Source organism: Melampsora larici-populina, assembly GCF_000204055.1.
Source record: "Melampsora larici-populina 98AG31 unplaced genomic scaffold MELLAscaffold_4, whole genome shotgun sequence".
Lineage (NCBI taxonomy): Eukaryota > Fungi > Basidiomycota > Pucciniomycetes > Pucciniales > Melampsoraceae > Melampsora > Melampsora laricis-populina.
This window is the reverse complement of record NW_006768768.1, coordinates 2,552,882-2,573,948: the sequence shown is the minus strand read 5'-3', so window position 1 is coordinate 2,573,948 and position 21,067 is coordinate 2,552,882. Positions and strand designations below refer to the sequence as shown.

At 43.3% G+C, this 21,067-nt stretch overlaps 6 protein-coding genes across 6 annotated transcripts; 4 read left to right on the top strand and 2 right to left on the bottom strand.

Annotated features, from left to right (window-relative positions):
* Positions 1 to 1,412: 1,412 nt before the first annotated feature.
* MELLADRAFT_70933 (uncharacterized protein) lies at positions 1,413 to 3,356 on the bottom strand (the record flags this gene model as incomplete). Its single annotated transcript, XM_007405593.1, has 9 exons — positions 1,413 to 1,724; positions 1,797 to 1,905; positions 1,984 to 2,133; positions 2,223 to 2,462; positions 2,550 to 2,639; positions 2,748 to 2,763; positions 2,846 to 2,913; positions 3,022 to 3,042; positions 3,115 to 3,356. The coding sequence occupies 9 exons, from the start codon at positions 3,183 to 3,185 to the stop codon at positions 1,587 to 1,589; spliced, it is 903 nt and encodes a 300-aa protein (XP_007405655.1).
* A 1,126-nt stretch (positions 3,357 to 4,482) lies between these two features.
* Positions 4,483 to 5,802, top strand: MELLADRAFT_46976 (uncharacterized protein; the record flags this gene model as incomplete). Its single annotated transcript, XM_007405623.1, has 6 exons — positions 4,483 to 4,640; positions 4,722 to 4,761; positions 4,847 to 5,097; positions 5,173 to 5,275; positions 5,336 to 5,450; positions 5,514 to 5,802. The coding sequence occupies 6 exons, from the start codon at positions 4,483 to 4,485 to the stop codon at positions 5,654 to 5,656; spliced, it is 810 nt and encodes a 269-aa protein (XP_007405685.1).
* Positions 5,803 to 6,440: 638 nt separating this feature from the next.
* Positions 6,441 to 8,026, top strand: MELLADRAFT_92493 (uncharacterized protein; the record flags this gene model as incomplete). Its single annotated transcript, XM_007405624.1, has 6 exons — positions 6,441 to 7,032; positions 7,105 to 7,202; positions 7,275 to 7,334; positions 7,404 to 7,592; positions 7,690 to 7,812; positions 7,883 to 8,026. 6 exons carry the CDS (start codon positions 6,441 to 6,443, stop codon positions 8,024 to 8,026), a joined length of 1,206 nt encoding a protein of 401 aa, XP_007405686.1.
* A 473-nt stretch (positions 8,027 to 8,499) lies between these two features.
* On the bottom strand, positions 8,500 to 12,120 carry MELLADRAFT_102940 (uncharacterized protein; the record flags this gene model as incomplete). The annotated part of the gene is made up of 6 exons (XM_007405592.1): positions 8,500 to 10,195; positions 10,291 to 10,590; positions 10,679 to 10,786; positions 10,846 to 11,058; positions 11,113 to 11,214; positions 11,282 to 12,120. 6 exons carry the CDS (start codon positions 12,118 to 12,120, stop codon positions 8,500 to 8,502), a joined length of 3,258 nt encoding a protein of 1,085 aa, XP_007405654.1.
* Positions 12,121 to 13,601: 1,481 nt separating this feature from the next.
* On the top strand, positions 13,602 to 15,864 carry MELLADRAFT_92491 (uncharacterized protein; the record flags this gene model as incomplete). Its single annotated transcript, XM_007405625.1, has 6 exons — positions 13,602 to 13,757; positions 13,847 to 14,296; positions 14,358 to 14,693; positions 14,765 to 14,902; positions 14,982 to 15,404; positions 15,463 to 15,864. The coding sequence occupies 6 exons, from the start codon at positions 13,602 to 13,604 to the stop codon at positions 15,862 to 15,864; spliced, it is 1,905 nt and encodes a 634-aa protein (XP_007405687.1).
* A 531-nt stretch (positions 15,865 to 16,395) lies between these two features.
* On the top strand, positions 16,396 to 19,610 carry MELLADRAFT_102938 (uncharacterized protein; the record flags this gene model as incomplete). Its single annotated transcript, XM_007405626.1, has 9 exons — positions 16,396 to 16,449; positions 16,518 to 16,901; positions 16,967 to 17,119; positions 17,202 to 17,221; positions 17,688 to 17,761; positions 18,918 to 18,994; positions 19,155 to 19,220; positions 19,255 to 19,327; positions 19,504 to 19,610. 9 exons carry the CDS (start codon positions 16,396 to 16,398, stop codon positions 19,608 to 19,610), a joined length of 1,008 nt encoding a protein of 335 aa, XP_007405688.1.
* Positions 19,611 to 21,067: the final 1,457 nt, after the last annotated feature.

Here is a 21,067-nt window from a genome sequence, read left to right as displayed (position 1 = left end):
TGAAAAACCCACACTTTATAAATGAATTTGGTATTCCCTACAAAAATCTCAGTGAAAAATCAAAACAGTAGTGGTCACTGCACTACAAAAGCTTGTGAAGTTTGTTTTTCAAAAATAGCAATTTGGCTTTGCAGTGGTTAGTGTTGGAGCCTGTGCATTGGCATCCAAAGGGGTCAGAATCTAACGTGTTTTGCAGTGGTACCAGTGTTGGGGATGGTGAAAATACCAGGATCCCAGATTAAAGACCTTCATTTAGCAACTCAAAACTAATTTGCAAATGTGCATAGCCATAACTCCAAACTGTCAAGAATTCTGTCTGCTCAACTATTTCAGCATGTGATGGTAAGGGATTAGTTTAAAAGCTCAGAAGTTTCTTGTGTCCTCAGATCTGCATAACCCTGATACACAAGGTTATATGAAGATGTAATGCTAATGGTGTTTATTCCAAGAGGAGATCAAGTGATTGAGTGATCTTGGTAAATTCCATTGGTCATCTGGAAGGGAACATATTGTAGGTAGTAAAATCTAGTTTGACTCACAAAACAGTGGCTTAACATGGTGCCATTGAATTCTAATCCATATCGGGGTTTTTCACAAAGATAGATCATAAGGCTCAATATAAAGGAAAAGTAAAGCCATTCTTCTGAAGCTTGTCCCCCTAACAATTATGATTCAATAAATTGAGGGGTCACACATAAATTTCACTTGCAAAGGTCCATTGTTATGAGCACAGTGGTGGTGAACCCGTGAAAGATCTTTTATACACCTGTCACAAATCTAAAATAAAACTTTGTACTAATAGGAAGATACAATATCATCAGACCTCACTTCCATTGCCAAGAATCCCAGACACTGTACCATAACATCTATCCATTCCTTGTAAGGCATGTTACAAGTTGAGTGCACCAAAGTGCTTACCTCTCTGTGTGTAGGAAACATATATCCTGAGGATATATTGTCCTTGTCTTCTTAAGACATTCCTACCACATATAGTTACTACCAACTCTTCCCATCAGGTGTTAGGTGTTAGCCGTAATGTATGAGGGATGGTTCCAGCCAACTCTCTTTATTTTACCCTTTGGACAAGGACAGCACCTGAGAAGAAAGACTTTTCAACCCTGGGTGATGGGTGGCCTTTTAAAACTTGAGATCCATAAGAGAAGACTTGTATGATCTTCAACATGCAGGACAGGGGGAGTTTGAGGTGGCAGAGTGGGATGGGAGATGAAATCTCTGTGTCTCTCTCTCCATCACTCAGTATACAGGCTTCTTGTGACCTGAACCTATCCACACCTGTATCTATCATTGCTTCCAGGTAATGTAGTTCAGCGTACTGCCAGGGCAGGCTTTTGGGAACACAAGCAATGATTTTTGAGATTCCCAAAACATTACAGGATTTTGCCTACAACTTTGAAGTATTGTCATGTGAAACATGAGGTTATGAACGCTCAACTTTGTGCTAGGCAAAGAAGGTTTGCAAGAATGGATGTAAGATAACAAAAACATTAAAATACAGTTCAGATTATATATGACGATACCAAGCTATGTAAGCAACTGCAATAACAACTCCCTCTGTAGAAAAATGTCTAGGATTTCTTTCCTTTGGAGATGTGATTTTCTTTTCTTGCAATATAAGGCCAATAACCATTGTAAACCCATTTCATGTGATAAGTGTCCAAACCAAATTGATCATTTAGTGATAACAATTGAACTCCCAGAATCATCTTTGAAATAGCCATGAATCTCATCAGATCTTTTGATTTATTTGGAAAAGGAATCTCATCGTATTGACTTACAAGATAAGTTCCAATACCTGTACCTAAATGCCACCAAGCATGCAATTCAAGAATGATAGAATTGGGAAACCCTAAACCTTTTTTCCATCTTGTTAATTGATCACAGAATCTAAAAGACACCCAAAAAAAGTATATAATTAGAATTAGTATAAACCCAGATTTTTGAGTTATCTTAAAAAATACCAACAGATTATCTATATTCCAAATCCCAAATGAAAATAAGAAAACCCAGAAACCTGTAAATTCACATCTTTTGATATCTTGTTTATGTCTCCTTTCAATCGCAGTATTAGTTGGCAATGTTCGAATCCAGTAAGCAACCTTGGCATTAGTTGACCTGTTAATTTTTGAATATTTGAGAAAATGAAAGAGTCAACCACCAAAATTCTAGACTAGACACCAGAAAATTGAATTCTAAAGTCTCACAAGATCAAAACCGCAAAAGATGTATGATGAAAGGTAGGATTAGGCCAAACTAAATAGATAACTGTCACAAGGACTGCGTAAAGGATTAAGAGCATATTTAGAATAAGATCATAAACCCGATTTGTTGGAGAAGTTTGACTTGAACTACGGCTAAAAGCTAAATAGGCTAAAAGTGTAGTAGAATAAGTCATTGGTAATTCATCTAAAAGTTGCATGTCGTATCTTAATGTGGCATGGAATCTACGAAAAAGGTAAGATGCATTGTTTTTCGGTCAGGGATTCTTTTGCGTAAATCATTACTTTACATTTTGAAGGATTTGTACTTACGCAAAACTTCCGAAACCTATCAAGAGTACGCCTAAATGACACAAGATGAATGTAAACGGAAGTTTCTCATCTTTTGACTTTTGTATTCCGCTATTTTTATCTCGCATCAAGATATCGAGGAAACCCAAAGGAGAAAAATGAGAGCAGTTTTCAGGTTTGATTTATTTGAAAGATTGATGAGTTCAAGATGTTCCTCACTAAGCCGCAATAAACACTTTTTCAAAACAAAACAGGAGATTGCAGTCAGTTATGTTGATTGAGATCAATTCATTGGACAAAGAGATGAAAAGACTGACGAAAGACCAGATTAGAGAGCGTATTGGCAAACTCGGCAACATAGGATGTGATGGCGTAATTTTCTTCGCTAAAATCAATATCGATGAAGATCAAAAATGAAAACAAATCCTTAGTCAAATTCAATTTTCACAAATAATGAATCCCTTCATATCTCTTATAAGCAAAAATCACATACCACCAGTCTATTGACGAACTCCTAAAGAAGTCTTGCCCCATGTCATTATATCGATCATTCAAAAATTCCCATGATGTGATCATTGCAACTCACGAAGGCCCCCAGTACCCAAATGTTGGAGGTTGTTCTGACCACCATCGTTTAACTTCAATAGCCTTGGGCATCCTTCAATCTCTGAGAAAATTTCCGAGCTCCTTCTTCTTGAGGTACCTAGTAAATGTGATCGTGTTGTACGGGCAACCAAACTTCCCCACTTGTAGCCTATATGTTGAAAGTTTCGAGGGATTGAAGTTTAGGATCTTGGATCGAAGTTTCTTCTGAAGGGTCTCGACGCTAAGGAACCAGAAGGTGCGAATGAATGAAAGATTGGTCACTTTGATCCCTTTAATTACTTATCTGTGCAACGAAAGCACTCGGATGCTTTTTCTTAATTTGCAAATCTGAGCGTGCTTCGATCAACTTTTTGTATGGAGATTCAAAACTCGAGATCAAAGCCAATTAAAGACAACGTTTTAGTAGATACGGTAGATTCTCAGCAACTTTGTATCTTCATCATTCACGTAATGGCATGGGAGGCGACTGATGATGTTTTTCAATTTCATGAGGTTTCATGGTCAGTCAAAGTACAGTCAATTACGGTACTCAAAGCAAGTATGTACGCGTACATACTTTTTGCTACATAGTTTTTTTTGGCGGGGAAAACGAGTCCAAAAGTATATTCGTTTTATTTTCCCCGCCAAAAAAAAGTATATACGACAACTATATACGTGTAACTATGTAGCTTTGAGTACCGTAAATTCACAAAAGCTTGACCAACTTTGCCCGCAGAACTCGAGCAGGTTGGCAGAGGTTGGCGGGGTGTGACAAGCTTTTTTGAATTGAGTGACTCTTGACCAATGACTGTATAAGTATGATGCCAGTGACGCCGTGTCATCACCTGATTTTGCGGTCGTGGACCGAAGGCGCTTCGTGAGAGATAAAACTCGGTAGTATACATAGTTTGAATATTGACAACCTTGAGCATGGTGGATAGCATGCTGCATGAATCATGATGCGTGAAGTTCTTTAAGCTGACGAAATCTTTCGGATGACTCTCATGAGCAGTTTTTTTCCCAACACAGACATACATACGAGGATCTTTTGAAGACCCTTTTGCTATCTCGCATATTTGCAAAGAATAGCAGACCTTGGTTTGAGGATCAATCCCGTTACATTAACACCCAAAGCGCAGACAACGCAGTGCTGCTACAACTCCGCGAACTTCATGATGTCAGGGGGGAGCTTCAAGTTTGAGCGGAATGTGACGGGCCCGGCAAATACTCGTGGGCCGGTACATCTATCTTTCGAGTCCAGATAAGCACGGTACTCTTCAGGAAACGGATTGGCCAAGGTTCCGGTCTGCGGAGCTAGGGGACAATTCTATGAACGCTTCTTCTAGAACTCTTCAGATAACGAATCAAGATGACTAACGACGACTTGACACCCTTATCAAACTATTTTAAACTTGAGAGTCCTGCTCAACTTCAAGAGATTCTCAGCGTCGATTTAGAGAAGCTCAGCGTGCTTTATTTTCGAGCGGAATGGGCTCAGATTTGCAAAACCGCCGATCCGAGGTTCAAGTGAGTAATTACATATTTCATTCAAAGCAAATCGGGAATACTTTCGAATGATGTAGCTCAGATGATTTCTTTGGATTCTAGATCTCTAGCAGCTAAATGGAACGCTGCCATATTCCTAGAAGTTCGCCATATTCCTTGGTCTTCAATCGATGGAATGTGATCACGGGATTGATTCAAGTTAACCTCTTCACTCCTTATCGATCAAGATCGAAGCCGAGACTTTACCAGAAGTATCCGAATCATTCGATGTTTCCTCAGTACCTTGTTTCATCGTACTCAGAGGGCATAAACTTTTGACAAAGATCGTGGGAGCTCAAGTAGATCGATTAGAAGCCGATGTGGAGAAGTTTTTGGAACTTGACTCTAATCGATCTTCAAATTCTACTAATGGGAGATATGAACCTATCAGTAATACCACTCAAGCACCCGAACCACCAATGGCCTCTACCGCTTCAAGGTAAAGAATTTAGTCCCTTTCACCCTACATAGACGCTTGGGGTGATATTACTAATCAGCGAACCTTTTACCATAGATCTCACGAGAATAAATCTGCAAATGGTGAAGAAAGTGAGGAAGAGGTCTTTGCGAGATGTCGGAAGCTGATGCAACAGTCAAAAGTTGTACTCTTCATGAAGGTTAGTATACAAATATCATTCAAACATCAGTCCAAACAGCTCAACATTCATCTTCTCCAGGGTGACCCACAAGTTCCTCGCTGTGGCTTTTCACAGCAGACTGTTAAGATCTTGAAAGATTTAAACATTGAGTTTACAACCTTTGATATCTTGACAGATGACAGCATCAGACAAGGTTAGATTCGCACAATCAGCTCAACACATCAAACTCCTTTACTGATTATGGCTTTTCAAATAGGGATGAAGAAGCTCAATTCTTGGCCTACGTTCCCTCAATTGATCATCAACGGAGAACTTGTAGGAGGACTTGATATCTTGAAAGAAATGATGGAAAAGAATGGAAAGGAGACGAGTGAATTGGAGGATTTACTGGCTGATTGACCTAGACAGAGACACCATTGTTCGGCCTTTCAAGCATTCAATTCTTTGATTCCGAAGTGTAAAGTACATACCGTATCATGCGTGAGTTGAAGTGGCATCCAATGATGTACTGATAATGTACCTTGATGTCTACCTCCTTACGTGTCTACCATAGTCCTTGAACTAGAAGCCGTACGTTGAATATCGACGACTGTTTTCATAACAAACTCTGACGCTTTGCATATAATGCCTCAGAGCTTGTGAGCCGTTTGTTATAATTAGCTGTAGTAGCGGAGGCTGAGCATTGATACAAAATGTATGATAGTTGATGCCTGATTGGGCCATGATCGAAAGTGTGCAAGCGATACCTTAAGCCGATGGTTTTGTAAATTGATCAAGGGTTGTAGATTGTTCATGAACATCCTCGGATTTGTACACACCAACACATCAAGTTGGAACTCGTTTGCTTAAAAATGCTACAGTGGAATAAATTCGACTCTGCCAAATATGGTAAATGGAATCGAACAAAAGCGAGATGAAACAAGAGGCGATTGACGACAGGTAATTTTTCCTAAACAGAGCTCCGGAGAAGACAAATGGAATCGTGAGTCAAATTGTGTTGACCGGAAAAGGTCGATGCTTGTTATTGACTCAATAATAGAAAACGAAAGGAACTGATAAAGGAAATTTTTCATCTCTGCTTCACATCTAGCGCGAACGATAATCGATTATGCAAATCCAATATGACAAAAGTGGTGAACATCACAATCAATTCAACTTATACCTCCTCACCTTTCAAACCTGAATGATTTCACCTTCGAATCTCATCTACAAAGAAAAAATACCATTGAGACACAACCAGAAAGATTCAAACCGAACTGGAACTATGAAATCAGCTTTCAGTAATTTCAAAAGGCGTTTCTCATTGGCCGACCCCAAAGCCTCCGAAGCTTCTCATCATCCGAATCGACTACACAAACCGGATACAAGAGCGAAGACTGAAGCGATCTCAATCAATGATACTTCTCCTAGTCCGAGTCAGAAAGACAATCAAGTATCAGATATCACGTCGCTTAAGTCTATCAAAGAATCTGAAGAGCCTATCGAGATCTCGACTGAGGCTGAGGCTGACGAGGTAGCTAGCGTTTCCCCAGCTTCTCCCACTGAGGCTACGCCAAAGGAAGAAGCCGTACCGATCCCCGAATCACCACCGCACATATTCGCTGGACTGAACGGTGGGCCCGGGAATCTTGACTCGAGTGGCAAAAATGGTGAGGACAGTGAAAAGACTGCTGAAGTCAAGCGTGATATCAGCGCTCGTCTAGAGTATGATAGGGATGGTAACTTGAGGATTGAAGGCGCAACAATTGCGCAGGAAGACTTTCAAACCCTGAAACGTGAGTGATTCGATGGGTGACGCGAAGTGAAGAACATTAGATGACTCATATTTTCGTCGCTTTTGGATTTAGCTGTGATCCGAGAAAAAGTCCATCATCATGTAGTTGAAGAAATTCAAAAGGTCAAGATTCGAGAAAGACATATCACTCATATTCGACACCATGTTCAAGTGAGTGAATGAAAGGAATTCATCTCATCATTTGATTCGACTTTAATTCTGATAATTTTTGTTTGCACATAGCCTATCACCCAATCTGTGGGGTTTCGACACGAATCTAACACGTACCGATTAGGAGCTCTAGTTAAGAGATTTTCTCATTATCCAATCCTACTTTCAATATATGCAGTAAGTTGATGCAGGGAATTGTAGAGCGCTGAGGATCCCACACAGGTCGTTACACTGGATCATGCTCAAATTGACGACATGATTCGTCATCATCTTTCGAAATTTCAAGACTCTGAACTCGCTGAACATCATTGCCCACCTACTTCGACGGTCGTCTTGCCTGACATTGAGAAAGAAACGACGGTTGTGCACAAGTATGAGATCATTCAACCTGTATGCTTTTTTTTTACTTTTTCCCTGTTTCATGGGCCTATCTATCTAATTTGGATTACACTGATGGGAGCCTCTTATTGGGTATTGTATTTTTTAGGTTATCGTCGAACCTGATCCTCAGTTCAGGTTCAGTTTTCGGGATGACAGAGACCCTATCTCGAAAGACATTGTGGTAGGAGCAGACGGAGCAATGGCATGCAAAGGGGGAGTAGAAACTGAGGTAAGTGAGAGTTCAGACAAAATACACTCAACTGCATCTGAACTGAATCATCCCAATGAAATCTCTATAGATTCTCAGGTTGACATCTATGGTCAAAGAACTCAAGGTTGAAAATCATGATTTGAGGTCACGCTTGAATTTGGAAACTCAAAAGGTTACCAACATCCAACATGAAGTAATGGAAGCAATCCGATTGACAGAGATTCGACTTTAAACACATTACTAACCCTTTCCTCTATCAATTGATATCTTCAAAGCTCAGATGTTTCAAAACTTTTACCTTGTATAACACTAATCTCGTTGTCTGAGGGTTTGTGTGTTTTTATATCTTTCAACAATGTTACTTTTCAATCCATCCGCACTAAGTTAATCAGTAAGAATTGATATCTTTTCTGAGCTCCTGACCCACCCCCGAGGACATCATTTCAACCCGAATACAAATCGGTTAGAAACTTTAAGCCTTCAAGTAAGTTTTGTATCTCTTTAAACTCGCGTTTTCTTCTACCTCATACAACCAAATAATCAATGTAAAGACTCATCTATTTGGGTAACGCCGAAACAAGACACGCAATGAGATACAACAAAAGAATCAATCATATAAGGCCCTCCTCCTTGTTTATCGACGCGAAAAAAGTGTACATAACTATCCAATCAACGCGTACATCTGCATGTGGCATGCATGAGCTTTTAGTTACTCAACAAATTTATACCGTGGAATTTGTAAAATTCAGTGATCTGTTGCTTCATTCTATCTTCAGCCTTCCCTGGCCAAATTATCACGTGTCCCACCCCTGGAGGTGACGGTTTCTTCTGATGTGTGATCAAACGCTTCAAGACGGCCAGGTTCTTCAAATCCAAGCTAAAGTGAGCAGCGATCAATGCTTCTCCTTGTCCCATCTTTTGATCATCCCAATTGAGATGGGTTTCCTCAGGCATCCATTGTTCTGCCGGTATAGGTGGTAAGTGTTTATCAGCCAATTTAGCCAAATATTTCAATCTTCTTTCGAAAGTGGCGGAGATCCGTGACTTCAGAATGAATGCTCGAGTATTTGATGCGACCCAGACAAAATCATCCACGTTAAATTCTAGATTCTTTTCCATTTGAAAGATTCCCACCATGATGTTCTTCATCCCGTTCAGCTTTTCCAAAACTTGTTTTTTTGTGAATGTTTTCCAAATGACTTCCGGAATTGATAATTCGAGAAGATTGCAAATTTGTAGTAGTACAGGAATTGATCCACCATTTTCTGACAATGATACAAATTCTGATTCCGTGAAAACCTTCTCGTGAGGTTGCATTGTGGCCATCAAATAGAGAGTCGATATTCGTGAATCGCGATTTCTATCAAAGAACAATTCACGAAGATCTTGTGCTTCGCGTAAATCAAGGGCTTCTAATTTCGCCCTGGAAGTTACAAGATATTTGGAATCGACGTTATAAAACGTTGGCCATTCTTGATCCACTTTCAAGAGCTGACAAGCTTCTTGTGCTCGTGGACTAAGTTTAGATTTGTAGAGGCCCCAGTGCATCAAGATCGCCTTCTGTGAGTATTGAGCTCTTAGAGAGCTCATCCTTCTGAATACTTCAACGGGATTTCTTTGATCTTGGCCTAAATCATTAATCGATTCCCTCCATTTCTCGCCGAAGACTTCTGGGAACCTGCCTGATGACACCAAGTCATCCTGTGCCAAACGTATTCTCTGAAAGTCCTCTTTGGTCATGCGTATCTGCACGATATGTTCAACATCATCATATCGAAGGACCTTGGAGATTATCGACTTTAAGGGGGTTACAGAACTTTCGCCTCTGATAGAGTTTTCTGACGTCGGAAGATCATTCTGGCGCGCTGAGATCTCAATCTCCTTTTCGGGCTCAGCCGTACTGATAGAAGTCACAGCTTTTGTCTTCTTTGTCTTCTTTTTCCTTTTGGAGCGTGCTGATTTCTGAGCCTCATAGGTCGCGAGTATATCGGTTCTGTCTTTCGCAGGGGAAGACTCTCCGGAGAAGCCTTCGTGCAAGTCGACCGGCGTAGAATCTTCGAAAAAGGTTTTGGCGGATTCGGACCCATGCATCTCTACGGTGTTCGATTGTGGAATCTTTGCCTCGTGCACTTCTGAAGTTGCTTGGCTTTTCAGAGGCTCGATCACATTGTCCTCCGACGCAGCGGACTCTTTGTCATCCGTGGATAGCTGTCTGTCCTGAGTCATCAATTCCTCTGATGTGTCCTGACCCTGAGATGGAAGCGTATCCCACAAAGCATTGGATTTCATTGAAGTTTTCTGTGCTCCTCTATTCTTCTTCTTCTGGACTCTTATCCATTCGCTTGAGATCGTTTTTTTCGCATTTTGGACGAGACTGTCTGGTTCCGAAAGCGGATCAATTCTAATAAACGCGAAAGCATCAGAGGAACCAGGCAAATGTCAGTCGAATTTTGGCTAACAGTTTTCCGCTTTCATAGCCAGAGGAAAGTAACACACTTGGATCCCTCATCGGGAAAAACAGGATTGGAACGTAGAATCTTTTGCTCCTTTGCACCCTTTAGGATATTGATTCTGGAATTTCCTATTTGATCCGAAATATGTTTCTGAACCGCTTTGACCTGCGCATGATTACGTCTATCAGAGGATTGATCCCCTTCCAAAATTTGATCAGACTTTTGTGATTCTATTCGTGAGGTGTCGCCTACACTTGTTCCTGATTTGAAGTCCGATTCAGACTTCGATTTCATGCCTGCCCATGCTATGCTTTTATAACTAGCCTTTTGGGAAATCGGATCTCTGGCTCGTTTTTTTGCATGGATGGGATGGGACGAGATAAGAAGATCAGAATATAGACAATGTCACTTCAAAGCGAAGAGCTACTGACGAGCTCTGCTGAACGGGTAACGGAACTGTCTCTGTTGCATGCTTCTCAAGTTCTTGATCTTTGAAACTCGGCTTTACTGCTGGATTGAGATCGGTCATAGGAGCGAAACTGGTCCAGAAAATATCAGATATGTCTTCCAGATATCATCTTTAGATGGAATGATTTACCTAGCACCTGTATTTCTAGGGCTTTCTCCAGTAGATTTGTGTGGATCTACGACATCGGAACCTGTGATTTTGGGATGCTCATCATCATGTGGATGTAACGATTCCTGGCTCGACTGTGGCATGAAGTTTTCAGCCGTGGCGCCTGAATTCAAAATGTGCGCATATTTTTCTTTTGAGCTGGACGACGCGTCCACTGGTGGTTTTCCCTTCGTACTGAAAGTTATGTCGTCAGGCATCATAGCATACCTTGACTCTGATTGAACTCACTCCGTTGGTTCGACTTCCTTGGGAGGCTCTTCCTCTTTCACTTGAACCTCGTGCGCTGTTACAATGCCTTTGGCTTGTGACTTGTCTTGTTTAACGCTGACGCTTGTGTCCATGAGGTGAAAAGTTGATCAGCACAATTCAAAGGCTCTATAGGTTTGGAAGGTCTTACAAGGGTGGGGCATGGAGACTCCGCTGAGCCCAGTTTGATGATACTGTAGCATGATCAGATCGCCCGTGGACATTGTATGGTTGAACTTGTGGGTATGTTGTTTGTGGAATGATATCTGGGTGCATTTCATGAGCACTGAGAGAGCTTTCAGGCAAATGTCTTGAGGGCTCCCAGAGCGTCCCAATCGGAAAGGTATGGAAATTTCCATAGCCCAAACCATGACTGAACCAGGTTGCTGCATCGTGATAATTTGAGAAGAAAGGAATCCAACCGTCAGGCTGCGGGAGTAGTGTAGTCGAAGGATGATAAATATGTCCGTTCGGGCTCGCGGGCAGTGGGCCTTTACTGGGGTGTGCATATGGATATGGGAGAGGCCTTCGACGTGAGCGCCTCAAGCCATCTTGTTTCCGAGTTATATGTCCTTGAGGATATTTTTTGAAAGACGAGGGATCGAGCACACCATCCCTTCCGTACGGCTGGGACACTTTCCCTTTGAACTCATCGGAATCCGTCCCTGAATTTCCACGCTGGCTTCCCTCGAGGTTATCAGAAGCGGACGTTTGGGTATCGCGGATCTCATCCGATGTCGCCGACGGGAGTTCCCCAGATTCCGTTCCACTTCTCGAACCACCCGCAGACTCTACTTTGAATCCATCGAGAGAAGTTTCGATTTCCGGGAACATATCGAGATGATTTGGTGTAGAAAGCTCATGGTTCAGATTTTGGTCACCAAGCTCGGTTGGTGTTTTTCCTGAGAGGAGATCGCCGCCCAACGTAGGATCGACGCATGTCGTGATGATACAGTGATGTAGAAGAATAACCCAAAAGAAACGTATCATGATAGAAAAATTAGAATATAAGGCTATTAATTGTAAGAAAACCACACTGAGGGAGATACTCTAGAGATATCACCATGCTTGCTTGTTTTATATAGTCTAGGCTCGATCTAAAGGCTAGAGAAAGCAGATGTTTCAATTTGGTCTAAACACTCTGGAGGACGAGGACCGGAGATGCAGGCAATTCCGAGAATTGACAAACCTCGTATATTGGTAGCGCTTCATTTTCAAAATCCGCGCATAATGTCAAACTCTGCCTCTGTTTCACGATCGGCAGGCGACAATGCCTTTTGCTTCATAGTCCCACACATTTTGATGGGTTTTGATTGACGTACTTGATAAATGTTATATTGAGTATCAGGCTACCAGTGTTTCCAGTAATCTAGCAAGAAAAGCGAATCATCCCTGACTCTATAGGATCTATATTTTGATCTTAACTTTTACATCAAACCTCTTAGACTCCAGCGATGAGGACCTTCTTGTGTCTATTTCGATGTAGATGTGTGAACGCTATAGGGTTCCCCAACAAGCTGTTCGTATCACAGAGAGATCTTCTGCTGCTTTTTCAATTTCAGTGTCACTCTTGGTTTTTATTTTTGTTGCGCAGTTGACAGTGTTACAGTCAATTTTGCAAACCTTGAGGTAGAAGTGTTTCCACTATGTTAGCTGCCTGCATACTCGCCCTTCTCTGTCTCACTTTTTGCCGAACAGAGCCGACTAAACTCATAAGAGTCCCATGCATTAGTGAGACCATGCCGTGCCTTGTCATTCCGTAATATGATGTGACCTACGCGAGAGCTGTGAATTTGTTGATGGTTTGAAGTCAATAGTATTTGAAAGGATGTTGTTCCGCTGGTTTTGGTGCAAAGGCGAGTCAAGAGGTTGTTCAAACCGCTTCGCACGTTTAGAGGGATTTGATGAACCTCCCCTGTGTTAAAGCTAAAGGTCAGCGCTCGTCGCTTCACCCGGTCCGAGAACTAATCCAATCTTCGATAGTATTGCAAAGGTTACTAACCTGTTAAAGCTAAAGGTCAGCGCTCGTCGCTTCACCCGGTCCGAGAACTAATCCAATCTTCGATAGTGGGAGCACCAGAGGATCCGGGTTTCTGTCCTGAGAATCTGAGAATGAGAAAATTCTGAGACTCTGAGAATACAGCACCCCCACTATCAGCATACATAGTAGCATATTACACGTCCTGTAATATGCGTCAAAAACCCTTTGTTATGTTTTGACCAGTCATATTGCCAGCCTGTCACAACCTTTCAGACTACCCATATCTCCCTCGTATCTCTCTGTTTCATACACCCAAGATGGACGAACTCAATAACGACCTCAACAGCATAGTGTTTCACCAGGACCAAAGCGGACAACACAAATCTTTTCACAATCACAGATATCATGTTCACGAAACAATGGGCAACTCTCGACCACCCATCTGGACCTCGTCAAAAAGAACTCGGCAATCAGAAACTCGGCAATCAGAATGGTAGTCGCCACTCTAATCCACGAACGATACCAGTTCATTACCGAAGGATTCCTGCCAGAGCCAAAGGTTGGAGCCCTAGTTGGCATTCTGTGTCCAGAATGCCAAACCCCCCTCCGTTACCATGCGGCACTTGAAGACGCATGGCGGATCCATGTAAGTCACCAGTCTTAACAAAATTGGATTGATCGAGTTCGCGATCGATCTCACACTAACCATAACTGTGTTTTCACTATTCGGTCAAGTGCCCACGACGTCCAAGGAACGAACACAATTGGCGAACCTGGCAATGTGATCAGCTCAACCACGAACGTGCGCTGATCCACGCTGGTGCTTCTCGCCCAATCGTCTCTTCTACAGCCGATTGGGGACCCCGAATGTCGCCTGCAGGGGTGATTCTTCCACCAAAACCAACCAAAGAATCAAACAATCCACCGGTCAAAAGGAATGCGATTGAAGCACATCCATTTTTAGGTCGCCAATCTGAGTTCACTCCGTTCAATCAGCTCAACTCACTTGCAGGCCCACACCGAACTCAGAGAGGCTCTCACCCCTGTCTGCGACCTTCCCGTGGGCCAGCGGCACGTACCCACCGGACCAATGGGAACAAGGGTTGCCCATATCAATACTGTCAAGCGGTTAGTATGGTCTCAGTGTTGTATAGTTGCATTGACGATGTTGCTCACTGTGTATTTGTTGATCGTCTTATTCATTTACTGCTTTCTTCCGTTGCTTGATCGTATGTGTGTTTCCTAGTGCTGCCTTGAATACGGTCTGGGCCCATGCCCCAAACACGTTCGACCTGGCCCTCCAGTTCCTCGCCAAGCTGTAGCCACCAACTCTAATCAGTTGCTGCCTCCCGTGGAACCACAACCGAGCACGTCTACTGACCCTACTCCAGCGCCAGCACAGCCGCGTCTACCACGGCCACACCAGTGGGCCCAATCTGCCAACTCACTTGGACGACGTCTGGACAGTTCAGTTGTCTCAAAAATCCAAATTAACCGAGCTGAACGATATGAAGCGGTTCAACGGGGTATAGCAAACCAGTACGACGAAGCACAAGTCGTCGTGATTTACCTTTGGCTCAACGTGAGTCATATGTTCCAAGGTGTTCGAATACTTGCAAGCTTACTCCTTAAACCTAGGAATCCGAACCTAAGGTTATCTCAGCGCATTTGGCCAACTGGCCCAAGGCCAGCCTAGACAAATCACCCCTCCTCATGCAAGCATGCACCAAGGCACTTGGCCCTGGATGGAACCGTGCCCTTTGTTTCTGGGATGAAAAGATTGACACTTGGGTTTGTACCATGTCTCTTCCAACTTGATATGAGACCGAACTCTCAAAGTCTCAATTCCTCGCCCAAACACTCCAAACAGCACGAAACCATGGTGACATTTCCTCACCGATTCCCCGCCAGCAAAAAGGAGATAGTTGTCAGGTCGGCAAACATGGACCCCCGAACGCTTGGTTTGCCAAAATCGAAAAGCAAGCAAGACGTACCCGCTTATTGGGGTGCCACGCAAAGTACGCAGCTTGAAGTGTCGTCAACCTCCACATCAACCCCGATTGAGACAAACGGCGGCCATATTCGAGACACCATTCTCGTCCGCAGCTGCTCTCCTGAGGCTCAACCGCCTCGCGCGGCGGAAGAATCTCCTGATGTGATTGTCGTCAACAGCAAATTTGCTAAATCCCCTAATATCACTCAGGTCAAACGCGAACGCGAACTCTCTGAACTACCGGAGTTTGACTACGGCACAGATAATGGTAAACGAAATGCTCAAAGAGATGACCACCTGGTGAGTGAACTTCAAGGGGCATTCCGGGGCGCGTCATTGATATCATTCATTCCTACAGTCACCGGAGGAGGACGAGTTGGCAGCGAGCCCTACTCCAACACCTATGAGCACGGATACAAACTCCCTGGACACAACGGCCACCTCGCTTGAAAAGACCAAGAAGAAAGGCTGGCCTTCCTCTTCTGTTCTGGTTTCACGACTTCTGGCGTGGTATAAGGACTCTCACAGTCGACCCCCCGCAGTGGCCTGGAAGGAGGAATTTGGCGATGAGTGGAAGTATGTGTCTTCCACTATGTATCGGTATAAGCTATGGATAAAAACGGTGGACTACCAGCGGTTCAAGGTTGATTACAGCGCAAAACCCCTTGCAAATGTAGGTGAAGCCCGAATTTTGTACCAGAAGGAGTTCAAAGAGGTTTGCAAAACCTGTCCGGAGGAGAACAATGAAGATGTTGATTAGGGTCAATTGATGACGAGCGTCGGTGGTGTATTATGTCTTTCAATGATTTCATTCACTACCGTTCAAAAATTTAATATAATCAGTGCAATAAATACATACACGCCATACCAGCGTGATTCTAACTGATTTTTGCCACGCCTGAACCACACGGGTCATCAACACTACCTTGATGACAGTTCCTTTATTTTTGATTTTTCATCTCAAAACAATTACATTAAAGAAAGAACGATATGTTGCTCAGCAATGAAGACCCTGAGTTTCACATCCATCAAAGCCCCCCGGCGCAACCTGCGCTGACCCTTCATTCATCGCTGACTGGTATCTCAGCAAGGTTATATACCAGGATACTCAGACCCTTGATATCCAAGTACGTTTGCAATGTTGTACGTGGTCTTGAACCAGAGTGGAATCAAGGTCACTTGGCACAGATACGATATTACAGATACGATATTAGATGGTGGGCGCCAAATAGCTATATATAGGATAGCGTTTGGGCGTTAACATGCTAACATTCCTTCATCGCACGTCAGCATGCCTAAAAATCTTACGACAATTTTGAGCGTGGTCGTCACTGCCACCAGCGAGGTCGGTCTCTCATCTCGTCAAAGTAGTGCCAATTTGACTCACTTTAATGACTTCTCCTATCCTTGTAGGCCACTCGCTTGTTTCCAGGTGCCATTGCGTGGCATGCCACTGAATCCGACCTCGCTTTGAAACTCGTCGGGGAAAACGTTGTCAGCGAGCCGCTCCATACCCTTGGGTTTGCATTAGAGTACGATTTGCTCAACCGTGGTTCCACCTACCTCCTTACTGGGCCATTCGGTCAAGATCCAGACACCGGACGAGCTTTGATGAAGCACAGTCCACTGACCGAGAGTAAGCTCAGCAACCACACCCCTGATCCCAAAGAACTAGCTGGGAAAGCCTCAATCAGTGGCGTGGGCAAGGTGCTTGAAGCTGTGATGGATAACATCACCAATGCAGGAGGTGAATGGAATCTCACAGTCCAGGCTGAACATGAGTACTACGACCCCGAAGTGAGTACTGATAGTATATCTAGTCTTCTTTTTATTTACTGATCATTTTGTTGTCGCTCACACAGACCCAAAGGAAACTTGATTTTGTGATCACTTACCGCTTTGGTCATTTTACTCCCGATTTACCAGAGCTTGATGAAATTCAAGTAGGTTCCCTCATGTGGTTGCAAGGAAACATTGTGAACAAAGACAAACACTCAAAGCGTTTCATTGTTCAAGTAAGTTGACAGTTGTTTATGATTGGATTTTGATTTGGTGACTGACGTATATTTAAACGGGTACAACTCTTTTTGTCACCAGGTGCTACATCATTACGTGATGTGAGTTAAGATTCGCAATGTGTTGCATGATAGATCTTGACCTTGTGATACCTACCCATCACTTTACACTCGTTTAAGTCAGCAGTTGCAAAGGTTATAACATCACGTGTGTTTCACTTGCGCACAAACTTGTGAACAGACGAACAGATGAACAGAAGTGATGAGTGTCCCGCTGAGTGTGAGTGAGTGTTCAGCTAGTATTGAGCAAGGGAGATGCCCAAATGACTTTAGCTTCTCAACTTTTCAAATGAATTTAGGCATCTCAACTTTTCATCATGTACTTATGCTATCTATCTTAAGATTATGTTCAACACAGACAGTAGACTCATGCTCCTGTTTGAACGATTGGATCTTTGCATGCAATTGAGACACATGAGTCGTATGATTTGAATGTAAATCTTACGTGATCGATCATGATATTACGATTGCCAGTCATACATGTTTCTGTTGGGCGATGGATCTACAGTACAAATGTTTGGGTAGCACTACACCCAACCATTCCCCAGGAACTCCATCCCAGCGCGCTTGCTCAGTTTCTTGGTGAGCCATATATTGCGCAAGTTGACCATTTCTTCCAAGAAGAAATTATACCTTATTGAATGCATATTTCGGCACATCGAGGCGAAACCACCGTACCAAATATTAGTTAGTTCGGCAGCTGAAGCATTGAATATCCACTTTCCATCTTCTTGTATATCGGGAAACAGTTTTGGGTTGGTGAAGCGCTTGCAAAAGTCGTCGCTTTCGGCATGAGATCGGTGGTGGAATGGATCTACAGGTATTACTGTACCTTGGAAGCAAGTCGCATCCGTATCTCTTCCATGATAAATGTGCTCAGTTAGTCGGCAAGCATTGTCATAAAAGACAACTTCGGGCATCCCTTGTGGAAACAAATCCTCCAGAAAGTGCTGCAAGACCAATTGAGTAATTGATAATAATCAGCATGCATGTGTAACACCCGTCGTAGACTAAAATCTCACCTTGACCGCGCTGACTGATTCAGCGTGATAGAAGGTCTTCCGCGCCAAGATGATCCCGCAACATCCAACCACGAGTTGATCATTATGTGTCCGGCATCTGGACATTACTGTTTTCCCAGCTGCTTGCGATTCCCCACCTTTGCGAGCGGCTTCATGTGCGCGGTTTGATTCATCGGCTTGCCGCAAACCCTCGAGATCAATGAACTCGCCTGTCTCGCTGTCGAGGTGGACAGTCGGATCGGAGGGCAAATTTGAACCGGGGCGATTGAGGATCGCCGTTAGTGAGAAATTCGATTTCACACGGTTCGTAAATTTCGCCCATGCTTCGATGTGGGCGTTTTGGCCACATGTTTTGGACTCTGGTAAAGCATCACGTCTACACGGCTGTACATGACATCTTTGGCCTAGAAGTGACGTATGATGTTCACAGAAGCGGTCGTTGTTTTTGATGAGGGGGTTGGTACAAGGGCCTTCCGGAGCGGGGAGTCCTGCCGTGCTGGCGAGCTCTTCGAGCTGCTCGGTGGTTGCGCTGCAGCGCCAGTGGCCAATGGTGAGTCCATCAGTGACCACGGCGCGGATGCCTAGAGCCAGAAATTCTTAACATTTTGCCATCTAACTTTAAACATCTCAATATAATGTTGTACGTACCAAGGAAAACCTCTTCGCCTGTTCCAGGATCCACCCCTCCTGATTTCACACGGACACATTTACTACAGTAATGGTCTCGGAATCTGGTCCCTTCCACATCCAATTGGTCCAGATGGTAGGCGATAGCCTCGTCAAATCGATTGTCGTCCGTTCCGTTGGCAGGAACCACCAGTTGACTTTGGCAACGATCTTGGTGGGCTAGCAAATCCCGCAGTTCAAGGCCGTCTAGGCACACAACTTCAGACATCGCCGGGGAAAACACCTGACCCAATTCAAACAGAGGAACGTCGGTGTTTTCAACGTAGACCTCATTAAACCAGTTTGTCAAGTTGAAGTGTGAAACACTTGGAAGTATTGAAATGGAAAAAAGTGTGAGTGATCAGCTTGATGTATGTCGGTTCAAAGAAACTGAATGATGCGATTGGAATCTTTCTTACTGGGCAAGCATCTGTATTACACGTAACATATGGGCCAACCTGTTGGTGATGTAGTAGTGGCAGTGAACGTGAAGGATGTCGACGTCGCGGCCCATTCCAAGGGTGTAATAGTGTCGCATCCTGGTGTGTGTGTAATAACTTGGCCTATACGAAGCACCGCATCCTGCAAAGTGAAGGTATCAAGTCAGCTTCGTGACGTAAACCAATGCCAATCAAGACACTGGACTCACGTGGGCAATCGAGGATGATAGTCTGAACTGGGTGGACACCGTCGGTGTTGTAGAGGTATCCATTGAGACGGCTATGGAGGTGCAAATTTGGTGATAATGCTTCAGGGCATACAAGGCATTTCGATACCGGGGCGCGTAGGTATTGTTCAGCTATTTTGGGATCACTTTGAAGTCCCAGTTTTCGGATGGCAGCCACAGGGTCGAACCTCGTGGTGGGTAACAATTGGAAGCTGATACTCCATAAGTCTTGCAGAAGGTGAGTTGGAAATTTGGGGTCAAGAGCTTTGCTGAGGAAAGGGAGAACTGGAGGGCTTTTTGGTGTGAGACGCAACGCGGTGCCGGCGCGATGTTGGACTTCGGAGGCCAGTGATATAAATCGAACAAAGTCTTCGTGTTAGAAAATGAGGATCACAAGCTCGACGCTGTAGATCTACGACAGGAACCTTTTAAAAGGTTTAACAAGAACTTGTCAGTTCGTGTTGACAAGACACACTGAGGCAATGAAAAGACACGAGTTCTAAACTCGGACAGACCTGAAAGACAAGGAGGATTATAGATAAGAAGTTTAGAATCTTTTTTTTTAATCAGCAAAAGAGAAAAAGAAAATAAGCCCCATACAACACACCTTTTAAAAGGTTTAACAAGAACTTATCAGTTCGTGTTGACAAGACACACTGAGGCAATGAAAAGACACGAGTTCTAAACTCGGACAGACCTGAAAGACAAGGAGGATTATAGATAAGAACTAGTAGAGTGAAGATGTATGAGGTAGAAGAGAAACGTGAGTTTTTAGTAAGATAGTAAAGAAGAGAAAAAGAAATTGGCAATAACTCACGTTTAGAATCTTTTTCCTTAATGAGGGAAAAAGATCTAAATGTGAGGAGAGGCTTGGTTATAAGTAAAAACAACAAATGGCAATTTTGAGAATCAGAAACACTACGTCCACATTCTAAATAAACTACCAGTCCCAATCCGGTAATTTCTTCTAATGTTTCCATAACGTGATTAGTTCACCAATCCCAATGCGGTCAATCCTTCTACACAACAACTCAACCTCTTGACCACGTATTCTAAATTGACTTGTTTGATTCTAATTTGTTCACAGTGCATTTCTTACCATCCTCACTACACTAGCTTAAGTTAACCTGAATACTACTCCCTGACCTTCATTGGTTTTGACCAATCCACAATTTACTCCAACACACCCCCTCAAGACCAATGAGGTCACTTGATTCCCAATTTGCTCCTAAGTTTGGTGAACTGCTGCTTGCCAAGAGCTACTGTGAGTAAGTCAGCAACCATCTCTTCAGTTGGACAGTGTTTAAGAGAAATGTCACCCCAGCTGACAGCTTTGTGAATCCAATGAAAGTTAATCTCATTATTCCAGGTTCACATGTGAAACATTGATCTGTTGATACGGCAAATGGTACCAAGATTATTTCTATGAAGAATAGCATGATTTTGTTTACATGACAGTTAACACTGGTCCATACATTCTCCTTGAGCAGTGAGTTCATTTTCTCATTGCAAGCTGTTGCCAATTAAGGGAGT